We start from the raw sequence: 22,694 nt of genomic DNA, 5'->3' as shown, positions 1-22,694 counted from the left end.
TAATTGTAACTTGAAATTATCTTCAAAATAATTTTTTTCTTTTGCCAAAGCTTTTGTGAAGATGTTGACAAACTAGTCTTGAATGTTGCATCCATCATTTTTACATCTTTTAACTTTTTTTGAAATTTTTAATGGTTACTCATCTTTACTTTTCTAGACTGTCGAAATCATTATTGTCTTTTGATGCTTAGACTTCTTAGCTTGTTATCCTTTTAAATATTCATCATTAGAATTTTCTTTTTGAACTGTCATCCTCATCTTCATCACTATTGGTACTCTCATTTTTAACCATCCTTTAACAAGTTTACCAGAAGTGATGAAATAGAATATGAAGCTTTTCGTTTATTGAATTGTGACTTCTCATCACTCTCATTAGAACTTTCATCATCTTTTAGTCTTGTTATAAGACATGTCTTATCAATTTGAAATTTGAATGATTCATCATGTCAGATAGTTTGTATAAACTCACAAAAATTGAGATGATCAAAGTTTTTATACCATAATATCGATTAATTAGTAACAATATCATATAAGAAAAAATCCAAAAATAATAAGGAAACACTTTATTTTTTTGTTATCCACACAATTGATATTAACTTTCCTATTTTTTTTTCATAAATCAAGTATTTTTTTATCATCAAAATAGCATGATATCCTTTTCTCATTGGTTATCCTATATTAATGAGATTTTATTTTAAACGAAAAATAAATATTATATTATCATATGATTACTGTATCCACTATCCAAAAACCAAACATATCTAGAATATTCTTCATAAGATGCTATAAAGAAAATATTTTATTCATCTTTCTTTATCATTATTTATTTCATGATAATTTATTTGATTTTTTTCCAACAATCTTTCTCAAGATGGTCATATTTTTTACAGTAAAAATGGAGAGGAACATTTGAATTTTTATTTTTGTACCAACAATCCTATTCAATATATCCCATTTTCTTATAACAAAAACATTGATGGGTTTCTTTGTTACAATTATTTGAGTTCCTCTAATCCTCATTTGATTGATCACAACCTATACTATTTTGATCTCTCTATTGAGATTTGATTTTTGAAATTTTCTTTTTGATCTATGAATTTGAAGTTTCAGATCTATTTGTTTTCTATTTATGAACTAAAAGAGAGCCTATTAATTCATGAATAGATAATGTACTTGTATCTTTAAATCTTCTATAGAGATACAAGTACATTAATTCAGATCTATTTGTTTTCTATTTATGAACTAAAAGAGAGCCTATTAATTCATGTATCTTTAAATTTATAGATCCTATTAATTCAGATCTATTTGTTTTTTATTTATGAACTAAAAGAGAGCCTATTAATTCATAGATCCTATTAATTCAGATCTATTTGTTTTCTATTTATGAACTAAAAGAGAGCCTATTAATTCATATATCTTTAAATTTTCTACTACGATCTTTTAGATTTTCACCATAAGATATCATTTTATTCACAATAAAAAATACTTTTAAGAAGAAATCAGTGATAGATTTAAAATTTTTCATTATAAGAGTTTTAAATTCAATATTTTGAATTTGAAGTTTTAAAATTTTTACCTTGTTTGTGCTTTCAAACACACTTCTTAATATTTTTCAACATTTTGTTGATGTTGATGCCATCATGATTCGAAAAAATAGGGAATCATTTATTGCTTGTTGTAGTTGACTCCTGCATCTTACTCTATATTCTTATTTATTTAATTTTTTTATCTTTAGTAATATTGGGATCCTGTATATAATACTTAATAAAATTATTCTCTACTAAATTTCATAATTATTGTGAGGTAAATAAAGTTTTCATCTTAACAGTCCAAAATTGATAATTTTCACCATTGTAGATAGGATGAAGTTGATTAGGAACGTTTACTACAATGTCTATAATTTTTTTTTCTCTTTTTTTAGATTTCCTAGCGTTCTCTTCTCTTTTGATCGATGTAGTCCTCTTGATCTTCTTCCAACTGAGCTTTGATAGCACACTGTTAGTTTTTTTTTTGCATAACTTTAAAGAGAAGAGAAAAATAATAATAGAAGGAATTAGGAGTACATTCAATCTATAGTATTTTGTATTGATCCAAGTCCACTTATTTATATTGACTAAAAAATAGAATATAAGTTTTTTTTAAAAATAAAAAATATCATATCTCAATAAATCTTTTCATCCTAATATATTTATTTAAATCTAATTTTTTATCTAATCCTAACTATTTAAATAATTCTAATTATTTAAATTAATCTTAAATACGTTGCTGCTTCAAAAGCAATGCAGAATCGGAGTTTATTAATTGAAATTGATGGTGTACTCTTTATTTCACAAGATGATTCACAAGCTCTGGTAGTGAACCCCTTTTCAATTTCATAGCCTGCCTCCCCAGATCGATCAACAACATTTGTAGAACATTTAATGGATCGGATGAGGAGGGTGCAAAGGAGTAGAGGAGGTGAGGGTTTGTGCAGAACCAACTCAGAGGCCGAGTACGTACTTGTTGGAATCATGAGGAGACATTACAAACTGATCGCGCGGCCACAAACTTCTCCGGCTTCGGCGAGAAGTGGTACTTATACTCTGCGGTGGGCTTCACATAGATGCCAATGTTACAAAGATACCTACTGTTAGAGTATCCATGAAACCCCCAGAAATGAACACCGTTCCGAATGTTGAAGCAGAAGGGAGTGCCGCTTTCTCGCCCAAATGGCCCGTAGGTGTTTCCTCCGTTGGTAACAAAGGTGAGCGACAGTACAACGTCTATACCATCATTTCCAAGTGGCCCATAATAGCCTTTCACTACTGTGAGCGTCTCCCAGGACAACAAATTAATCTGCATGCATCCATGCAAGCCTATGCTTTCATTGGATGATGATGATGATGATGATGATGATATATATATATATATATATATATAGAGAGAGAGAGAGAGAGAGAGGTAAGTAGGATGGCTTACACAATCGAATCTGTCTCCATCGCCTCCATGCCTATGAGCAAGAATTGGAGTTCCCTTGAAATGATAAGCCACTTGGATGGAATTAATGGCGTCACCATGGGTTATGAGGATCTGCTTGATTTTACCGTAGCACACTTCATCCCACCTGGAGCTCCTATGAGAAACTCGACCTGTCACACCAAGCTTGATAGCGAACTTGTCATTCTGTATGACGCTCTGTAATCCACATCACAGGTTAGAGGTCAGTTTCTTTCTTCATCAAACTAAGTCGATCAAATATCTCTGTAAGAATCAGATTAAAGTCTACCATCTTCAAACCTTCTGCAGAGAGAGATGAATTGCCTGTATGCATCAAGTCCAACAACAAAAAGAGAACCATTATATATACATATTGGTAGTTAGTTCACTATGGAACTGGAGACACTGCGAACTAATAAGTAGAGGTAGCATGCAGCATACCTTCTTCTTCTTCTTCTTCGTGGGACTCAGGCCACCGCTTTGCTCTTTCGGGAACGAAACATGAAGCTCATTATAAAGCTCTGTTCCTCGCTAAAGATTCGTGAAGCTATCTTCTGCAAGAAGACTACTTTTCTGTAGATGCTCCCTAGCTAGCTTTTCAAGAAGACGACGACTCTGTTCTCATGTTCAGGTTCGAGAGAGAAGTGCACTGCACGAGGAATCTGTGTCTACAAGCCAACGATTTGCTAGTGCAAGAAGCCAACAACGTGAGGTTCCGAGTGTAGATAATGCATGTTAAAGCTTCTTTGTCGGCCAACACAGCATGCTGCGGTGGTGAAGGGATCGTATGCGCTGCTTCATTAATTGGCCGTCGAAGGGCATCATATATTTGCATCATTTGGTGGAACATAAACAATATTCTGCTAAGTTCATTTTCTTTTTTCTCGATTCTCATGTAGCTGATCACTCCTTTGTCACCTAAATCATGATATTGATGCTCAAAATATTAATATGTGTAAGATGAAAAAAAGATGAACAAGATGATAGTCTCACATCATTTGAAAAAGTTGTAAGTTTGACCTAAAATTTGAAAGTTCAAACTTTTCGGGTTACATTGATTCTAACATGTTAACCTTTTTGACTTAGATTTATTATCGATTTTTTACAAGATATCAAGCCTAAGATAAAATAAGTGAGTCAAAAAGATTGAGAAAATACTTCACTATATATATATATAATTATTTAAAAGGACTCTGCTACAATCAAAAACAACTAAGAAGATGAAGTCATATGTTTAAACTTAGTATTTGTGATAAAGAGGAATGATGATGAGTGAGAATATATCACAATAATTAAATGATAATTGGTGATCTTGTTTTCTCCCTAGTTAGGTATCTTTATATGGGAGAATCAACACGAAAGACATTGACATGCCCATATTAATAAATCATATTTGTAAGACATATCTCCACATCATATGGTACCAACATCTCTTCATATACAGGGAAAGGAAATGTTGTAGTATCCTGCAAAACTTAGTCCATACTCTCACCACTTAATCTTCAGCGAGACATCTAAAGAGATTAACCGTCTTCTTCATATTTTAAGTTTGCTTTTATTTTAATTTTATTTTATTTATAAAAGGTAAATGATGAATACGAGATTCGAGTTCATGAACTTATGACGATAACATGTAAGATCGCTTGCCTTCATGTGAAAGAGAGAAATAGAAAAGCTAACCAGTGTGCGTGAATGCCAGTCCATTAATCCCAAGCATCTCAAATGACTGGTTGAAGGTGGAGAGATGCAAATATGGGGTGCTCATTTCTACATCTAAATTGATCTACAGTGATCGATGCATATACGCGACGAAACGTTGTCTCATACGGCATCCATTACAGAGGTGTCCGAGCTCACGCTAACGTGATGCACCAAATCAAGGAGGGCAGGGCAAGGACATACACCAAGCACTTCTCCATGCTATGTGACATACGTATGTCTATAGATTCGCGTGTGCCAACACTTAAGGTCAACTTAATTCAACCTTATACTCTAAAAATATTGTGGCTCAATCACAAAAGGAAGAACAAAAACAAAATAATTTGTTGGCTTTGACGATATAGAATTTACCATTTTTGGTTGCGTATCTACTTTTATAATTTTTTCATAATCGATTGAATCGAACATTTTGATTAAGAATCAGTATTTTCAACTAATCGAGACTCGATGCATGAAAACTAGAATTGTCATATACTCTTTGGTCATGGATTATCGTTGCAATACCCTATCGTATCCCAAGTCATGCGTTCTTTAGGAGATGAACCTTAATGGACTATTGATGCCCTTTTTTTGTCATTATTCTTCTATAGAAACCATTTTTTATCCTCTAATATTATATTAGAAATCAAATAATGATGATAAACCAAACAGTGAGTTTGAGTTAGACTGATACCAATTCAACCTAATCCTTTAGATCCTACATCACATCCGACTCTTTTGATTTTGAATAAATATTAAAATATTCTCTTAGTCTTTTTTTTTTATCTTCACATAACACATGAATATTTTTAGATTCTTTAATCGGATGTTGCTTCCTTGCATGCCTTTTCCATATCCCGAGCACCACAGCTCTTTGAGCAAAAAGATGCAACGAGAGAAGTTGATATTGAAGCGACACTTTGTAGTTTGTACGTCCATCTCAGACACGTATATGGTGGCTACAAAGCTTGGAAGTGTTGCCATGGACATACTAACCTTTTGCTTAAGTGCTTTTGGTCAAGTCTTTGACAGTTCTCTTATATCAGAGGATGAACTCTTTGCTCGTCCTAATATGATTGATGCGAACTAAAAGGATTAGTAGGTGCAGTCCTATTGTTGGTCTAAGTCAACACTAAATTACGGTGGTTGTGATTGTTTGCCAATAAACAGTACTGATGTCTCCGGTCGTCCTCATCACATAGTTTTTAATACCTTCTTCTTTGACGATTTGGAGGTTTGGTGCAGGCAATCATCTAAATTAATCAGCTCATGCTAGCCAATGTTCACATGACTTTAGTCTCTCGGCTGACCTTTTGACTCCTCAAGAACAAACTAAGAATTGATTATCTTTAGGTAAGCAGCTAATGGCAGCTAAGGGATTATTAATACCTCAACACTACATGACTCACCTTTGATGATTTATGATCGATATCTTATCATCATATGACTAAGAGGATTTGACTCGTATTATATACTTTAGATTTGATGCAGCTTGATTGCACTCGAGTGCTAGAGGAAAAACATGTAGTCACTCTTGATATTAAATTACATTTTCGAGTGTAATAGTTAAAAATCTCATTATAAAAAGGTCTCTCGATATATTCTTCAAGAGATTTTTTTTCTACAAAAAAAATTTTGATCGACTCTGATGAAAAAAAATAGCTTAGAGCAATTCACTGTACCTGAAAATGATGTCGGAGTTCCCTGATAGGGTTACATCTTTCACTATATCTAATGGAATGTTTAGACCCGCGGAACCAAATACAGCTCTATACAATATAATATAATATCAACTCTCACTATGAACTATGTATTGGACACGAAAACCGATAGGAAAGAAACAGGCGTGACGAGTGGGCGGCTCGCAGTCAAAAAGGATTAGGTGCTTCTGCTCCCACTTCCGCGATTAATTTGACCTTCCGTCTCCTTCGTGGCGAGTCAGTACGTTTCTCCGAGATCAAGGCTCCATGACATCTCACCTTACGCCAGAACAAGTCTCATGTTCGAAGCTGTTGTACGTGAAAGACTCGCTCTTCTTCTTTGGATACGATTAGGCCGTACTGACTTTGAGTTGTGTGTACTTGTTCTTCTCGTGGTGCTGCTGCCTTAGAATCGTACGTTCATTTGCTTTGCATGCAAGCCAGCCTGAGACCAAATGTCTCGTATGACCCTCTTCACTTGTGCTGATGGAAGTGACAGCACTTGAAGAAGGTGAACCTTACTTTGTCTCCTTTTGATGAGCATTTTGAATCATATGGGTCGCCTAACAAAACCTGTAACATATATTTGACTATTATATCTGGAGAATCTCCACACAGTTTTACTGGTTCACTTGCATGGTCAAGTAGAAAGAAAGGAAGGCCAGCGCCGAACTTTCACCGCATCGAGGACAGAAGAAGAAAGAAGCAAGCCACCTACCGGCAACTACTCTTCTAATTTTCCACGCTCACTTTCGTCATGTTCTCCGGGCGTCATTTGCGCCGGTTCCTCTATAAATGCCCGGCTTCTACCTCTCCTTTCATCGCCAGCAACCTCTTGCTTCTCCCTACTTTCTCTCTGTCCACTGGGATCCCACAGTAGTTGTTTCTTCAAGAAGGAGGGAAGAAGAAGAGCAACAAGCATGGCTCTCTCCACCGTCAACTTCACAGTTCTCTTAGTTCTTACCATCACGTCACTGTGCTCTGGTACTAGCGGTCCTGGGGCTTACCTGTACCCACAGTTCTACCAGCACTCCTGCCCAAGGGCTCAAGATATTGTAAGGTCTGTCGTCGCCAAGGCTGTGGCCATGGAGACTCGAATGGCTGCTTCTTTGCTCAGGCTTCACTTCCACGACTGCTTCGTCAAGGTTCAAGCACGACCATTTCTTGCAGCTCGATGTCGCCATCTTCTCGCTTTACCACTATGATGACTACTTATTCCTACCCCGAGATCTCAGTTAATAACGTGATTCGTGCAGGGTTGCGATGCATCGTTGCTGTTGGACAGCAGTGGCTCCATCGTGAGTGAGAAAGGATCCAACCCAAACAAGAACTCCGCCAGAGGGTTTGAGGTCATCGACGAGATCAAATCCGCGCTGGAGAAAGAATGCCCACAGACGGTGTCTTGCGCTGACATCCTGGCCCTTGCCGCCAGGGATTCCACAGTTTTGGTACGTGTGATCTTGAGATGCATGTCAGGGATCGTACGTGCAGCTTAGATGTATGACACTCGTGCTTTGCTGTTGGCATGCACGCAGGTTGGTGGGCCCAACTGGGAGGTCCCACTGGGAAGAAGGGACTCACTCGGTGCGAGCTTAAGTGGTTCCAACCACGACATACCTGCGCCCAACAACACTCTGCAAACCATCACCACCAAGTTCAAGCGGCAAGGCCTTGACATCGTGGATCTCGTTGCACTCTCAGGTGAGTCTTAGTCTCATCTGCCACCAGCTTCTACGTCTCATCGTTGTTCATCTCTTAGTCTGCCAGCCAACATGTTCTTTAAGCACTCTGATGTGGTTGATGCAACGACTGGTGCTGCAGGCAGCCACACCATCGGTCTATCACGTTGCACGAGCTTTAGGCAGAGGCTGTACAACCAGACGGGGAATGGGGTGGCTGATAGCACGCTCGAGGAAGCCTACGCTTGGCAGCTGCGGTCACGTTGTCCTCGATCGGGTGGCGATGACAACCTCTTCTCCTTGGATCGCGTTAGCCCCACCAAGTTCGACAACAACTACTACAAGAACATAGTGGCCGGAAAGGGTCTGTTGAACTCAGATCAAGTGCTGCTCACGCAGAGCCTGGAGACGATGGCGCTGGTGAAGCAGTACGCCGAGAACACTGACCTCTTCTTCGACCACTTTGCCAAGTCCATGGTGAAGATGGGGAACATATCACCTCTTACTGGTGCCACAGGGGAGATTAGGAAGAACTGCAGGAAAACTAATTAAAAGTCGGTAGAGAACAGCGACGGTCGTCCGTCCAATTTGTTCTGTTCGTCGTCCTTTCATTTTCAGCTCTTTCGTGGGATCTGTTGTTGTAATCGGCAGTTTGGTTGCGGTTTGGATTGTGTCAAGTGTGAGGTAATCGTAGCTCAATAATAATAAAGAGGATTTCTCGGTCATTCGGCCATGTTGGTTTTGTGGAGAATTAATTACTGTGATACTTGAGGGAGCCATGAAACATCCTCTAATACGTACGATTGAATTTAGCTATGAAATATCCTTCGATCAAATCTAACCATAAGATAACGTTAGTCGAATTCGACCATGAAGCATCTATAATATCTTTGTCGGGTATGACCTCGATGATATAATTTTTACATGATCACCTATCAAACCCTCAAGATCTGAACAATTAGAATCTCAGTAACAATATTAGATACAAATTAGAATACATATATTGTCACCAATATTACACGAATTCAGCCATACATGCTATGGCTGTTGCTGAGCCACCGTGCATAGATAAAATTTCCAGAAGAGAAACTGAGAGGGGTTTTGCCGACCACTCTTCTTGAAGTGATTCTTAGTCCCAATCAGATTATTTACAGTGCTAAACTGCATGGTGAACTTAAACAAAACACAGATAGTAATTCCACAACCAGGATTAAGATTCATAATCAATTCATAGACACAGAACAAACATATCAATGTACAGTGTCGCAGCAGCTATTCTTGCTACAAGGAATTATTTTTATACCCAAACCAAATGGAATACCAGTTGGATACAAAGGTTATAGTTCTTTGGTCTTATCAAATGTCAGAAAATATATCCAGTTATGATACGGTACATACACGAATATTAGTTGGTGTTTGCTGCAAAAAATATACGGACTACCATGTAAAAAAGAACCCCCTACACTACTTCTGACGCCATCATAAAAGAAAATTAAAGAAAAAGATGGGAAGAAACCGATCTTCAAAAAATATACAAGAACTCAACCGGGATATTCTTGTTTCAAACGTTGTTCATCGTCTTTAGTTTCTTCAGTCTTTTGTCGTCTAGCATCTTTCCAGAACCAGGTATGCAGCAAAACAATCTCTCTACCTAATTCTATCTAGTGTTATCTCTATCAATGTGATTCCATGAGGTAATCTCCCTTTGAACCAAAACCTTAACAGGAACTATATCACTTTGTGGGAGAGCTGTATGTAATTCATGAGCCTCTTTAGTGCTTTACCACTATCAATGGCTTCTCTAGCCCTGTCCAGGGCAGCCATGACATCCTCTGCCCCATTGCAGCCCAGCAAGTGATCAACCATTCCTGCGTTTAGAACAATCCTGTCATAGGCTTCTCCTTTCTCACCACGCAGAGCTGCTAAACCCAACGCGATATTCTTCAAAACCTGGTACAAAGACCAAACTAAATTGATACACTTGCAAATTATATAGTTCAGAATGTGATGTACTATCATGAATTAACTATCCTATCAAGCATAACCCTATATGTGCTATTTGTAATTCATTTCAATTATAATTGCTAAAACACTTTAGAACTGAACAAAATAAGAATTGTCAAATAAATGACATGTAATTAGATATAAAGTTGATCAAAACAGCCTTAAGTTTAACAAACACATCAAAGAAGAAAAGGCACTTTATTGTTAACTACTTGTAATACGAATGGCATCTATGGATTTTGTTGGATGAGTTTATTATAGTTTTAATATTATGCCATACCAGTTTCCTGATAAAAAACAGAAGAACGAAAGTCCAATTATGTGGAGAGAGAGAGAGAGAGAGAGAGAGAGAGAGAGAGAAGGGGGGCAAGCGCCTACCGATCTATCAGTTCTTGGAGTATCCGTGGGTTCAAAACCATAATCTTTGGCATTAACATCAATGCTGAAGCTTTCCCTTGAAATTCCTGCCAAAACAAACCAAGGATAAGGTCCTTCAAATACGAACGTCGGATCCATGTATTTGAGCATAAAGGAGAATACAACCAAACTGGGATTATACTGGTGAAAATCCACCTTATTATACAAACAATCATAAAAAACTACGAAGAAGAAAACCAACAATGCAAGAGATATAATACCATCAACATCAGGAAGAACCGCCAAACTTGGTGGGCGGAACCCCGAACAGTGGTTTACTGGAAGGCCTTTTGATGCATGAACGGCTTTTGCCTTTGTTGTCATTGAAAGTGCTCCTTCTTCTCCCTATAACACCAGAGTGTATAACATGATTTACAAATGATGTACATTTGATACTTACAAGAAAAGGGACGTCTTATGTTCAATACTCTACAAAGTTAATCCAGAATTAAAAGATCAAAAATTTGGTTGCTATCTGAATTCAAATCATATGTAAGGTCAAACTGAATCCCACTTATGACACTCATATCTTATAATGACAATAATTGAAACCAATCCTTTTGCCTGACAATGAAGAGAGGCTCAGAAATAGACAAATTATTTGCCAGTGCATTGACATGATAGTTGAAGGTGATACACAGGTAACATTAAGAACTGTGGCCCTTTTAGTTCCTTTCCAAGTCATATATATTTTGTTGCTCTTACAGATATTAAAGAAATCTGAATTCAAACTGAATTATTACAAGAAATGTTATGATATGCCATTTTCCTGATAAGTCAATTGATTGGTGATGCAATGCAAACAAAGCTTATCACAAGATCGTCAAGAAAATAATAAAACATAATTACTAAATGTTCATTCTGCGCATTTTCACACAAGCTGCAAACTGCCAACCTTCACAACCAAACCCGAATGAACCCTTCTTCTTCTCATAAGCATCAACAGTGGATTCTCATAACCTGCATGATAGAATCCAGCAACAATAGCTTCTCTTCCACGTGCCTGAACAAATAAATGGAACCAGTTAGACTTGCTGCTGTAGATAATGGATACTGATGCTCAGTTGGAAATTTGAGCTTCCGCTTCTAAAAGTTACAAGGATGCATAGAACCTTTAATGGATATCATAAAGACCAGAGAAGGGAAAGCTTAGAAATTCATAGAAACTGTATGAAACATACTAAATGAATCTGTAGATATTAATTAAAACAAAAGCATCTTATATCAATGGCCAATTTCTCATAAGCAACTATTGTATAATTGACATATAGAAGAAAAGCATCTTACAAGGTCAAAGCAAAAATCGGGAACACGATCAGTGATACATCAATAGAGACTCAGTAGCACAACAAGTAATCCTATCATCATGCGATGATGGGTGACGATGTCCAAAGGCATTCAGAACAAATCTTTGGTATTGCAAATGAATGCAAAACGGAAGGCACGTGTAGCAAGCAACAATTCCGGGCATTAATGTGCAAACAATCATAGGAAACAACGTGACATGATTCATGAGTAATGCATGAAATATAAGACATATGTGGGCTATACTAGAATGAAGAGTTACATGCTATGGTATGTGAAAATTTAACTAACCCTGACAAATTGCTGAACTTTCTCTGCAGTTGCCAATGGTGGACGTTTCTTAATATGCTCCCTCAGCCCAATGAGTGAATATCTGCATGGTATGCAAGTTTATTTTATTTAAAGTTCATGCAACCTGAAATGCATCTTGCAACATATAATTACATAGGATAACTATTACTAGTTGTACATTCAGAATGCTGAAAATAATCTCATTCATAATCTAACAGATACTATTGAAAACTAAAGATGTAAGAATGTTTGACAGATACAAAAGAGCTCATACAATCATGAAAGAGTAAACGACAAGATGTGACATATAACAAGAGATAACATATTGTCATTGTAAAATATACTGCCTCAAGGTTTCAATGAATCCAGAAGAAAGACAGAAACAAAGATACCATTAAACTTCTCGTAACAATGGATTCATTCATAATAAAGCAACCATACCATCTTTCTTTGCTGAAGAATTATTCATCACAAAACAGCCATGCCATCTTTGTTTGAAGAATTTAATTGTCTTGTTGTTCGTGAATATTCATGTGCAAGGTCATAGGCCAAGTCAATTTACACGTGGAAACTTCAAGATTAACCATGTGTCTGAAGATGATTAAACTGTATGACTGCGCTAATGCAGTTTCTGCTGTATATCCAGGCAACTAATTTGTCACTCACAACTGTGCAGCTCATCTTTTAATGTTGTACTAAAAATGACATATAGTTTCCTGCATATCACAAGATGTAGAACTTGCAACATAAGCTTCTAGATAAATTATATGATTGTAGAAGATTTTTCGACGTCAATATTTTGGATGTTGAAGTCAATACAGAAAAGCAACCATATAAATTGCAAAAGAACTTAAAATTTTTATGATCAACAACTTCAATTCAGAATAAAAATTCCAAGTTTATTCTTATCTCCTGCGATGAATCAAACATGCAAATGTGTGTTCACAACCATTCTATAAGATATTGAAGGAAAGGTAGTGGACTATCTGGCATCTGCCTGCACCAAGGAGAAAGATCATTCCTCATGTTTGCAACTTTAATTTATCCATTAAAAGGCTTCATACTCTTCTATTATTTCAGGATACTATAAAATAGACATTCAACAAAACGGGGTGAATCCGGTGGCAAATCGATGCAAGGTCTGGAAAGAGTCAATATTCGTAGAATTAGCTCTATATTTATAGGGACATTGTGTCTGAGATTCAAACCTTGGCCTCTCAGGTTGTCAAGGGGCAACATTATCATTATACCAAGGCTCGTCCTTTTTTTGTTTACATAAAATCTAAATGACAGTAGTAAAATAAATTGATCAATATTGAATGCTTGTTGGGGAATAGTTGGAGTAATCTAATATTCTGAAAAATAGTATACATTTCAATGAACGGAGAGGTAAAAGAAATAAAGAAAAGGAAGATTATTGATGACTGAACTGAGAAAAAACAACAAAATTGTTCGAGGGAATTTTTCATTTATCCTTACAGTGATGGATGAACTTCCTTCTGATTCAAATAGGCAAAGCCAACATTCTCATCCTGGAAAACAGGCACAATGTAACACCAAAATGAAAAAAGAAGACTAGTTGCAAATCTAAATTCAAGCACACCTCCAGCAGTGTCTTTGCATGGGCTGGAGACAGATATATATTTGCGCCCATGAACTTCAGCAACTGCCCTTCTGTTATTCCTCCCTGCAAATTATAATTAACTAAGAATTCCAAGTACATTAATTGCACAGCTAATGGAATATCAATTGAGATAGTTGAGAATTTTACAGCTCAGGGATCAGTAACACGAAGCTCTGACCTTAGGTGGCATCCATTCCACACCGTGGAGCAGACAAGATTCACCATAGCAAGCTCTAACGGCAGCTACAAACAATGTACTTTTGAAGAATCGTGTATTTCCATCATAGGGTTCACCATAGTGAGTCAAAGAATCAACATCAGCGACAGGAGGAGGACCTAAGAATTGCACAGAAACTGGCTAATGTGTACCTTATTGTCAATATGGTTTCTGAACTATTTGAAAATTTTCTCTGACTCCAACGTAAGAAAGAAAGCATTACCTAGATCATCATCAAATGCTAGACAGTATGCTTTAAGCTCACGATCTGTTTCTCTATTCATCCGCTGTCCTATTAAAAATGCAGCTATCAGTGACTCACTAGCCTTTGCAGACCCATCATCATCTGATTTCAGTGGAAGAACATCTCTTAGAACACCTTGGACCTCTTCATAGCCTAAATGACCACCTGCTAGTACTTCCCTTAAAGCACCTACAAGTCTCATCTCAGCAGTTCCTTCGCCAACATAATTTGGCCCAATTGAATTACCAGATTCCATTATTGTGCCCTCTGGATCAGCTATGAAGATTATGTCTTGTGGAAGAACTTCGACAAGGTGTGGCCAAAAGACATCCATGGCACGCCTTTCACCCTCACTCCACTGTGTGGGCTCTGGAAAAGCATTTGCTCTTATTGTCATCCCAGCAAAAAAAGCACCAAGTTGTGCTTTAGAAACTTCATCATCCTTGAGTTCTCCCCTAGCTTCATAAACACAAAAGGTTAGATGATAATAAAAAGCAACTGCATAGCAATTTACATTCCTACTATATATCATGACTCTCTCTCATATGTCTATGCCAACTTATCACATATTCATCATTTGTTTATTGATCGCTTACATTGAAAATAAATATAAACATAGTGGCCCAGAATACCAAATAACTTTACTTTCAGTACCTACTATTAAGGGACAATGAAAAAAGATTTACTTCAAAAGATAAGGCAACCATTTATATGATAAAAATAATAAATTCATCTTGAAAGGCCATTTTGCAATGAAAAATAGAAAGGTAGCAAAGAATCTGGTTTGCAGCCAGAATTATGCATGGAAGTACTACCCGTTATTATGTTGGATAATCCAGCAAACTTCAGAGCCTATAAGAAAGTAATGATAAAAGGATCACAAAAAGTACTTGGTTGGGAGATGCATGTGAGCAATTGATGCAAACATCTCAATTTCATCTTTTACAAGTTCAAAAGGAAAATGATGGAAGATATGAACCCAAGATAGCTTATAAGTTCTTCAAATGATGATAATTGAGCTAATTTTTCTTTGCATGGATATCTGCTTGAGAATCATTAATTATCTATGATCTGAAAACTGGAATCACTTATTATAGATTCTTCCCAGTATAATTAAGTGTTTTGTTGGACAAAGCTACAAAACAGATGCCCTAGTACTTCATTATGTAAAAGTAGCAATGAAAACAAAATGCTGACATACAAAATGAACATGTGTTTACCTTCAACAGATGCTGTTGGGCGTTTTGCAACACCACATTCTATCAATCCAGAGCATTAATAGATCACAAGACATAAATTCTCTTCCGTGATTTTACTTTGAGTGTCCTAAACAAATTATAACCTCATTTTTCTTAACTTTTCAAGAACATGAGATTCTGTATCTTCCATAAAATTTATAGCACCCATAAGGCGGGATGGCATTTATGACAAAACTATAAGAAATTACAGCTGACCTAGAATCTGATAGAGGATTGAGGATTCAATGCTATAACCTCAGAATTAATCATGGGTTCTCCAAATGGAAGATCAACCTAGTTAAACATGGTATAATATGTTTAAAAACCCTAATAATGAAACTTCGTATTTTACACATTCTATGAAATGCATCAAGTGGAAGAAAAAATAAATATATTTCACAGCACAGATGCATATTTTAATTTGATCAAAAATATAAAAGTATCAGTTTTTATATGTATTCATTTAACAATATTGGTTTAGATCAGGGTCAATCATTTTGACAATAAATTAGGAGTCTAGATCATAGCTTCATGCATAAATGTTCTTTTACATAGTTTACTTTGTGTTAGTTTCATAAACACATAATAATCTCAAGCTATCTGAATTTTAATTTCTATATATTTGAACAACATGTTTTATGCAGCTACTAGATTTGGAGCTTCCATCATTGATTTTGAGGATTATAGTCCCAATCTTCCCACAAGGATTCCATGTCAAACCAGAACAGTTACATTATTTTGTGATGGGAAAAGGTATTTTGAGGAATTAAAGAACATCTAAAACTTAATTAGTGCTTAATCTCTTGTTCTTAATAGACACGAGCACCGTAGAACGTACGAATAACTCAACAACATTCCCAAGTACCCGACAGCGACTTCAAAATAGCTGCACTCACCTGATTTGAGGATCGTGTCGAGAACCTTGAACGCCTGTTCCTCGGTGAGCGGCCTCGTCTGCTCCGGACCGGTGCACACCCGCGCCTGAGCCTCCAGCACCGTCTGATTGGGCTGCGGAATAGTGGGCGGCCGATAAGACGATGAGATCGTGGGGTTGGGGTGCCCCGATTCAAGAAGCTCGGCTTCGTCGATTGCAGAACGGGCATTCGCTCGAAAGGACAGACCGCCGATCCGGTTCCCCCCGCGCCGGAAGGAGACCAGATTGATCGAGTTCAAGAACCCCGTCGGCTTCGCGGAAGAGAAGGAGAAGCGAGGAAAAGTAGGGTTAGATTTGGGGGTGGAGATGAGGAGAGAGTTCATGGCGCGGTGACCTTGCGACCTTCCTGGGAGAGAAGGACAAGAAGGGCAGAAAGAGCGGAGAAGAGACGCCGAGACAAAGTGGGCTTCGATAATTAGGAAGCGCGATCTAATCTAGCCTGTCCTATCCAAGACAGGGTTCACGGAATACCCGCGTGCGCTATCTGGGCCGCAACAGAAAACGCTATCTGGGCCGCTAAATAGATTATAAGAAATGGGATAGAGCAAAAAAAAAGCTTAGAAATTTATTATGTCTATCATCTTTTCTAAATGTATTTTAATAAATATATATATTTTTTCTTTATATTATATATTCTTGATTGAGTCATTTTTTAACCCTTTCAATTTGAAGTCGCTATTCATCGTTGAATTTAGGATTCTTTAATAAAAGAGAAAGAAAATTTATTATCTCAAACGAAAGATACAAAAGGTGGAGAGAAGTAGACAGAACAGTTTGATTGCACAGAGGTCTTCAAGCCCCTGTCGAAGTTTCAGACACACAGGAAAGATGACGCCTCAACGAAGAGACAAAAGCCGCTGGATGAAGAGGTCGAACGTCTCATCTCGATCCAACAAGCTTATCCGCACGTACTTCGCCTCCACGCCAAAATGTCTGCCGCTCCGGGTGAGAAGCTTGTGGTTCCTCAAGAAGCTCTCACAGTCTTCCACTCCCTCTTTCTCGCATTTGAGCCATGCAAAAGCTTCACATACACCGAAGAATGGAAGAGAACATGAGAAGGAACCATCAACAGAGCTATTCCAGCATTGTTAAAGTAGCGTACCAGGATAGGTTTCAGTCTCCTCCCCAGTGAACCTACAGAGAGATGACTGGAACTCAGGTAAACTGAAGATGCCCGACGCCTTCACTGCTGCTCGCAGCTTCCGCCACCTCACGGACATGAGTTTTCGTCCGTACTCGAACAGCCTGTGCTTGTTCCCTGGAAGCTCATGCCCATCCGAGACCACTTTAAGGATCTTAGCTACCCGTAGCTGCGAGTCCTTGGACACTCCAATAGTGTTCAGCTCTATGAACTTGGTCATCCTCTTGGCGACATCCTTGTCCTTCACCAGAGCCCACCTGCTCATCAATGCTTAAACCTGAGATTAACAAGGTACACAAGACAAAGATGTCCTATTTCTACTGCAGATGAGGAAGAAGATGTCTACCCCAGTCGAGCTCCGGCATGGCCAGTGCTCTTTGAGACAGTGAACAGCATAATGTCATGGTCTGCGGCACCAGTTATGGGGGTGTACTGAGGCCAGTAGTATGCAAGGTCATGGATCGTCTTCCCGTTCTTGGAACTCAGGACTGCTTCTCTAATTGAACCATCTGGGTTATTCGGAGAGCAAACGAACTCTATGTACGCATCACCTTCAAAAGTGGATGCATCCCCAGCCCACCGGTAAAGCCCTGACCGAAGGTAGTCTGTGACTGTTGGATATGACTGCAATCGATCGGCAAGGTTGGTAAGTCGCAACACATGTATCGATCCACCGAGATAGGAAACATGAAGAAGTTTGCCGGATCATGTTATCGGCGACACTCTCACCGGTCAAAACATTGATCAGTTTAGCTATCAAGAACATGATATCTGAAACCCACAACAGAGAATTGAAGCTTAAATAGTTCTAATAGAAGGCAGGGAAGACACAACATCAGAAACATAAATTAAAGAAAAGGCGTTGACAAAGGTTTGTCGAATCAACAGAAGTGATCATCACACGCCGAGAAGCAGAGCTTTTAAAGATGCTTTACACCAACTTCTGCAATTAAAGATGTCTAACTTGTCTTGTTAGTTTATTAGGAATTATTCGGTGGTGACGCCGCCCACCAAAGAAAGTGCCATTATCCGAGTATATTTAAGCACTCTGTGGCTTAATTTGTGTGCGGTGCATGTAATGGGACTCACTGAGTAGTATGGAATTGCAGATACGACGTTCAATGGCTCAGCTGCATCGGGTGGGGATAGAGCATACAGAGCAGCCTGAAAGAGCTGAGTCGAGCCCGTCCCGACGATGATGAAACGACCGTCGTCGACGACAGCGTTGCCCACGAGGCTGTGGAGTCGCCGCACCTGGTGCGCGAACTCTGGTTCCAGGAACCAGCACAAGTTGGAGGCGTCGGAGAAGTAGCTCATGCTCTGCCACCCAGGGAAGACGATGTCTCCCCTCTCCCCAATCCTCTTCCAGAAGGCCTCGTAAACCGTCGGGTCTCCACTGTCATTGTTTCAAGGCAAAAATGGCATTCTCGTTTCCGGAGATTGGAATATTCGACTAACAGTAAGTTTGAAGAAGATGATGACTCACTGGTCGAGGTTAATGATGGCGTCCTTCGAGGTGGGGCGGGAGCCGGCGGTGGAGCTAACGCTAATCTCCTCAGCAGACACCATCTCCACCTCCTCCGCTGACGACTGCGGCGGCGCTATGAGCACCGCCTTCTCCGGTTCCGCAACAAAGCCGCTGCTTCCGGCCTCGCAACCCAGAAGTCCGTGACCCTCATACAGCGAGGCGAGGAGGGCGATGGTGACCAGATTCAGGGAAAGGGACCCCAGAATCGTGAGTCCCCAGATGGGGCCCGGAAACGCAGGCGCCCGCCCCTCGACCGAGGCCTGACTCCACCTCGTCCTTCTCTTCGAAGACTTCGGCATTGGCGTGTCGCGGACGCCCAAAAAGAGAGCGGAGAGGGTGGTCAACAAATACCCGTTGACGCGCGTGCAGCCCGAGCGCCTTCGCCAGACAACGGAACCTCGTCAGAAGAAATATAACCTTCTTGTCGCCGCTCGCCGGGGAAAAAAGTAAGAAGATGGCCGCTGTTTGATGCCGCCTGCAGCAATGCTTTCGAACTTGGCTCTCCCAGGAGTTTTCTGGCACCCACCCACCTGTGTTGCAAACTCCTGCACTACTTCTCTCTCTCTCTCTCTCTCTCTCTATATATATATATATATATATATATATCGCGCCCCATTCTCGACTCTCTCTGCCACGGAGACACTGATGCACCGTTCCTTTATAGTGGAAGGGCGGGCCCAGCGACCAAAGACATCTCTTTTCCTGGCAACTTTTTTTTTATTTTCTTTTCATTTTTTCCTAAAATAAATTTAAACTGCTTTACAAAGCATGATCGACTTTATTTGAATACTATAAAGATAGGATATCAATACAAAAGGTTGAAGAACAACTCAACCTTTTAGGGCGATTGTCCCAAAAAAAAAAAAAGAAAAAATAGATTTTTCTGAATGGTATTTTCATTTTCATAATTTTTAAATAGTTATTTCCTATTTTTAAATTTTTAAATTTAATTAAAGAATATTATATAGTATTTTTGTTTCAAAAATACTGCAACATCAATAATTAGTTCAAAAATATTATACAATATTTTTAAAATAAAAAAAATACTATGTAGTGTTTTTAAAACACTATACAAAATTTTTGAGCTAGTCTTATAATATTTTATGGTTAAAAATTAACCCACAAAACACTGTAAACAATTGATGAAAAATTATTTTGGATTAGATGACAAAAGAATGATGACTTTTTTGAAGGAGTATTTTTCAAATATTTAAAAAAGGTGATTATTTTAGAATTATGAAAAGAGGATACCATATAGGAAAAACTCAAAAAGAAGATATTTCCATAGTAAACTTCCAACTTATATATATGTCACATGATTCTTCTATACTTAATAATATATTATTTAAAAAAATCTTCTTCTTTTCTCTTATTTAATGGACATGTCTAATATTTTTTGCTTCTCTTTTCTATATATTAATCTTAGATACATAAATATTTTAAACATTTTCTTACTTCACATGTGAGTTTTTTTTTTCAATATATGGTTGAACATGTCTCATGTAGAAATATTAGAAAATTAAAATATTTGATCTGAAGTCCTACAAAAATTATATTAAAGGCATACCCGATAAGACTTTAAATAAGTATAGATTTAAATGATTCGATCAAATATAAATAATAAAAATAATTATTTTCTTTTTAGAGTATATTTAGGAGTCTTTATGTAATACAATAAATAAAATATTTATGACTATACTATAAATAATCATGTCCATGAAATTTTATACTATAAAATTTCGACATGTCCATGAAATAGTATAGTATAGTTATAGTATAGTTATAACTATAATTTTATAGTTATACTATAACTATACTATAAAATTATGGACATTTCGACATGTCCATAATTTTATAGTATAGTTATAGTATACTATAACTATACTATATTAGTATAGTTATAGTATACTATAACTATACTATATTATTTATGATTATTATTTTATACCATAAATAATAATGTCCATGAAAATAATCATACAATATATAATTATTTTCAAATATTTATAGTATAGTCATAAATATTTGAAAATAATTATATGTATCCGTCACACACCAAATTCGAAGGTATAAAATAATAATTTATCGAATCAACTTTTTATCACTGATCAATCTTATATAATAGAATCGATTTTTTAGTTAGTAATCTAAGTATCAATCTCATAAAATCTAGTCTCCATGACGTATTGATCAAATGTTTCATATCTCTTCTATCAATATTTACATGGATTTTAGGACCCCAAATTGTATTATGTAACTATAAATAGTATATATCCCTTCTAACAGTAATTATCGTTATGGTTAACGCACTAAAAAAGAAATCCATAATTAAAAATGAGATGAAATGACGTGTCACAGCGCGTTGCCTCGGTGGCTGACTCCTCTTGTGGGTTGTAACGTGGCACGCCTTCCCATGAAGCTTGGGTTTCTGTGAGCGCAGTCACGCACGCGCGTAATGATGGACTCATGGCACACATGGCCGCTCTCGTCTTCGCAGTCTCGTATGCGCGCGCACAACGGTCGATGCACATGTTGGTTGCATGTATGTGGACTGACTGGGCGAGTCTCCCACGGTGGAAGTCATGTTGTGCCCAATCCAGTTGGGCTGCTGCGTTCGCTCGCGCGCCGGCCGGCATGTTCGTATGCGCCGTGACCGGTCGAGCGCATGTTTCCTGGTTCTCTAACCGTTATTATTAAATATTAAATTCAATAGTAATGTAACCGTTCTGATTCATAATTTATTATCATAAATTTTTTATTTAATATGATTTAAACGATTTCAATATTTTTATTCATTATACATGAAACCATTATTATTAAATTAAATATTTAATATTATTAAAAAAATTTATTATGGTTCAAACGTTATAAATTTAAATTAATTCTTGAACGTTATGAGTTGATGATGATAAATATTCTTGATGGAAGAATATTTATGTGTATAAAGATTTTGGTTTCTGGACTCAATCATTTCTTTGAAACAAAAAGGTTTTCCTATACCATCTAAAACGAGAGTTTTGGATCGAGAAATGTCAAAGTTCAAGAAGAAATTTCTGTATAAATTTTTGACAACAATAGTTGGAGGTATGCTATTTTGTTTCCACGTTAATTTTATTATGTTTCAATTATAATAATTTCGAAATACAAGTTGACCTCAATAATTTCTTTCATGTGACTGACAAGGTTGCTCTTACTTTATCGTCGGATACACTACAATGCACAACTCCACTTAGTGAAACATCCTCACGTGAAAACATGGTGGGATGCTCCATGAGCAGAGACTGTCTTCCTCGTCAACATTTGAAAACTTAGCTTCTGACTTCGATGAACATGGACAATCATTAAATTAGTGGAGTGCTGCGGCGGCATCTCCTCAAGTGCTAATGATGTGATAGATCGAGATTAGGAATGAGAAATATTTTAGATTCATTGGTCCGACGTAAAGCAAGCTTTTTAGATATAGATTATATAATTTTATTTAATTAATAAATTATAGATTTAATTAAATTTTGACTATGATTATCGATCAATAGAAATAACTTCAATTATAATCGAATTTATGAGAAGATGATTTCAATGAAAAAACTCTTCTAATTATTTATCATAGATACTTTGCTCTCACTTATACCGAACTTCAACCTCCTTCTAACGATTCAATACATGATATGATGTATTGTGACGTTATGTTATACATTGAG

General features: G+C 37.3%; 3 protein-coding genes and 1 long non-coding RNA gene across 5 annotated transcripts; 1 reads left to right on the top strand and 3 right to left on the bottom strand.

Moving 5' to 3' along the window:
* Positions 1–2,280: 2,280 nt before the first annotated feature.
* On the bottom strand, positions 2,281–3,522 carry LOC135637671 (uncharacterized). Its single transcript, XR_010496352.1, has 4 exons — positions 3,418–3,522; positions 3,266–3,300; positions 2,959–3,174; positions 2,281–2,835 (listed from the first exon to the last, which is right to left on the bottom strand). It is a non-coding gene; the product is annotated as an uncharacterized LOC135637671 (long non-coding RNA).
* Positions 3,523–7,188: 3,666 nt separating this feature from the next.
* LOC103979257 (peroxidase 72) lies at positions 7,189–8,778 on the top strand. Its single transcript, XM_009395335.3, has 4 exons — positions 7,189–7,519; positions 7,631–7,822; positions 7,910–8,075; positions 8,196–8,778. Exons 1-4 carry the CDS (start codon positions 7,295–7,297, stop codon positions 8,603–8,605), a joined length of 993 nt encoding a protein of 330 aa, XP_009393610.2. The 5' UTR covers positions 7,189–7,294; the 3' UTR covers positions 8,606–8,778.
* Positions 8,779–9,377: 599 nt separating this feature from the next.
* On the bottom strand, positions 9,378–16,730 carry LOC135584646 (uncharacterized). Of its 2 annotated transcripts, none has more exons than XM_065134724.1 (10): positions 16,290–16,730; positions 14,135–14,614; positions 13,873–14,048; positions 13,674–13,757; positions 13,550–13,602; positions 12,071–12,152; positions 11,370–11,477; positions 10,696–10,819; positions 10,436–10,521; positions 9,378–10,003 (listed from the first exon to the last, which is right to left on the bottom strand). In XM_065134724.1, the coding sequence occupies exons 1-10, from the start codon at positions 16,648–16,650 to the stop codon at positions 9,782–9,784; spliced, it is 1,776 nt and encodes a 591-aa protein (XP_064990796.1). In that variant the 5' UTR covers positions 16,651–16,730; the 3' UTR covers positions 9,378–9,781. The 2 variants fall into 2 exon arrangements, with proteins under 2 accessions (XP_064990796.1, XP_064990802.1); XM_065134730.1 differs by having other exon boundaries at positions 13,873–14,030; positions 16,290–16,728.
* A 331-nt stretch (positions 16,731–17,061) lies between these two features.
* LOC135637665 (tryptophan aminotransferase-related protein 1-like) lies at positions 17,062–19,536 on the bottom strand. Its single transcript, XM_065150353.1, has 5 exons — positions 18,955–19,536; positions 18,558–18,864; positions 17,815–18,092; positions 17,430–17,725; positions 17,062–17,348 (listed from the first exon to the last, which is right to left on the bottom strand). Exons 1-5 carry the CDS (start codon positions 19,293–19,295, stop codon positions 17,164–17,166), a joined length of 1,407 nt encoding a protein of 468 aa, XP_065006425.1. The 5' UTR covers positions 19,296–19,536; the 3' UTR covers positions 17,062–17,163.
* Positions 19,537–22,694: the final 3,158 nt, after the last annotated feature.

This window comes from Musa acuminata, chromosome BXJ1-3 (assembly GCF_036884655.1).
Source record: "Musa acuminata AAA Group cultivar baxijiao chromosome BXJ1-3, Cavendish_Baxijiao_AAA, whole genome shotgun sequence".
Taxonomy (NCBI): Eukaryota; Viridiplantae; Streptophyta; class Magnoliopsida; order Zingiberales; family Musaceae; genus Musa; species Musa acuminata.
The sequence above is the reverse complement of the archived record's forward strand: the minus strand, read 5'-3'. Positions and strand labels throughout refer to the sequence as shown.

What these genes read in the sequence shown, in the direction of transcription:
- LOC103979257 (XM_009395335.3), top strand. Translation starts at nt 7,295, where the DNA reads ATGGCTCTCTCCACCGTCAACTTCACAGTTCTCTTAGTTCTTACCATC. An exon ending in TCCACGACTGCTTCGTCAAG is followed by an intron (nt 7,520 to 7,630) that starts GTTCAAGCACGA and finishes TGATTCGTGCAG; the next exon opens with GGTTGCGATGCATCGTTGCT. An exon ending in CCAGGGATTCCACAGTTTTG is followed by an intron (nt 7,823 to 7,909) that starts GTACGTGTGATC and finishes GCATGCACGCAG; the next exon opens with GTTGGTGGGCCCAACTGGGA.
- LOC135584646 (XM_065134724.1), bottom strand. Translation starts at nt 16,650, where the DNA reads ATGAACTCTCTCCTCATCTCCACCCCCAAATCTAACCCTACTTTTCCT. An exon ending in AGCATTTGATGATGATCTAG is followed by an intron (nt 14,049 to 14,134) that starts GTAATGCTTTCT and finishes CACATTAGCCAG; the next exon opens with TTTCTGTGCAATTCTTAGGT. An exon ending in ATTCGGGTTTGGTTGTGAAG is followed by an intron (nt 10,820 to 11,369) that starts GTTGGCAGTTTG and finishes CTGGTGTTATAG; the next exon opens with GGAGAAGAAGGAGCACTTTC.
- LOC135637665 (XM_065150353.1), bottom strand. Translation starts at nt 19,295, where the DNA reads ATGCCGAAGTCTTCGAAGAGAAGGACGAGGTGGAGTCAGGCCTCGGTC. An exon ending in CTGCAATTCCATACTACTCA is followed by an intron (nt 18,093 to 18,557) that starts GTGAGTCCCATT and finishes GATCGATTGCAG; the next exon opens with TCATATCCAACAGTCACAGA. An exon ending in CATGCCGGAGCTCGACTGGG is followed by an intron (nt 17,726 to 17,814) that starts GTAGACATCTTC and finishes ATTGATGAGCAG; the next exon opens with GTGGGCTCTGGTGAAGGACA.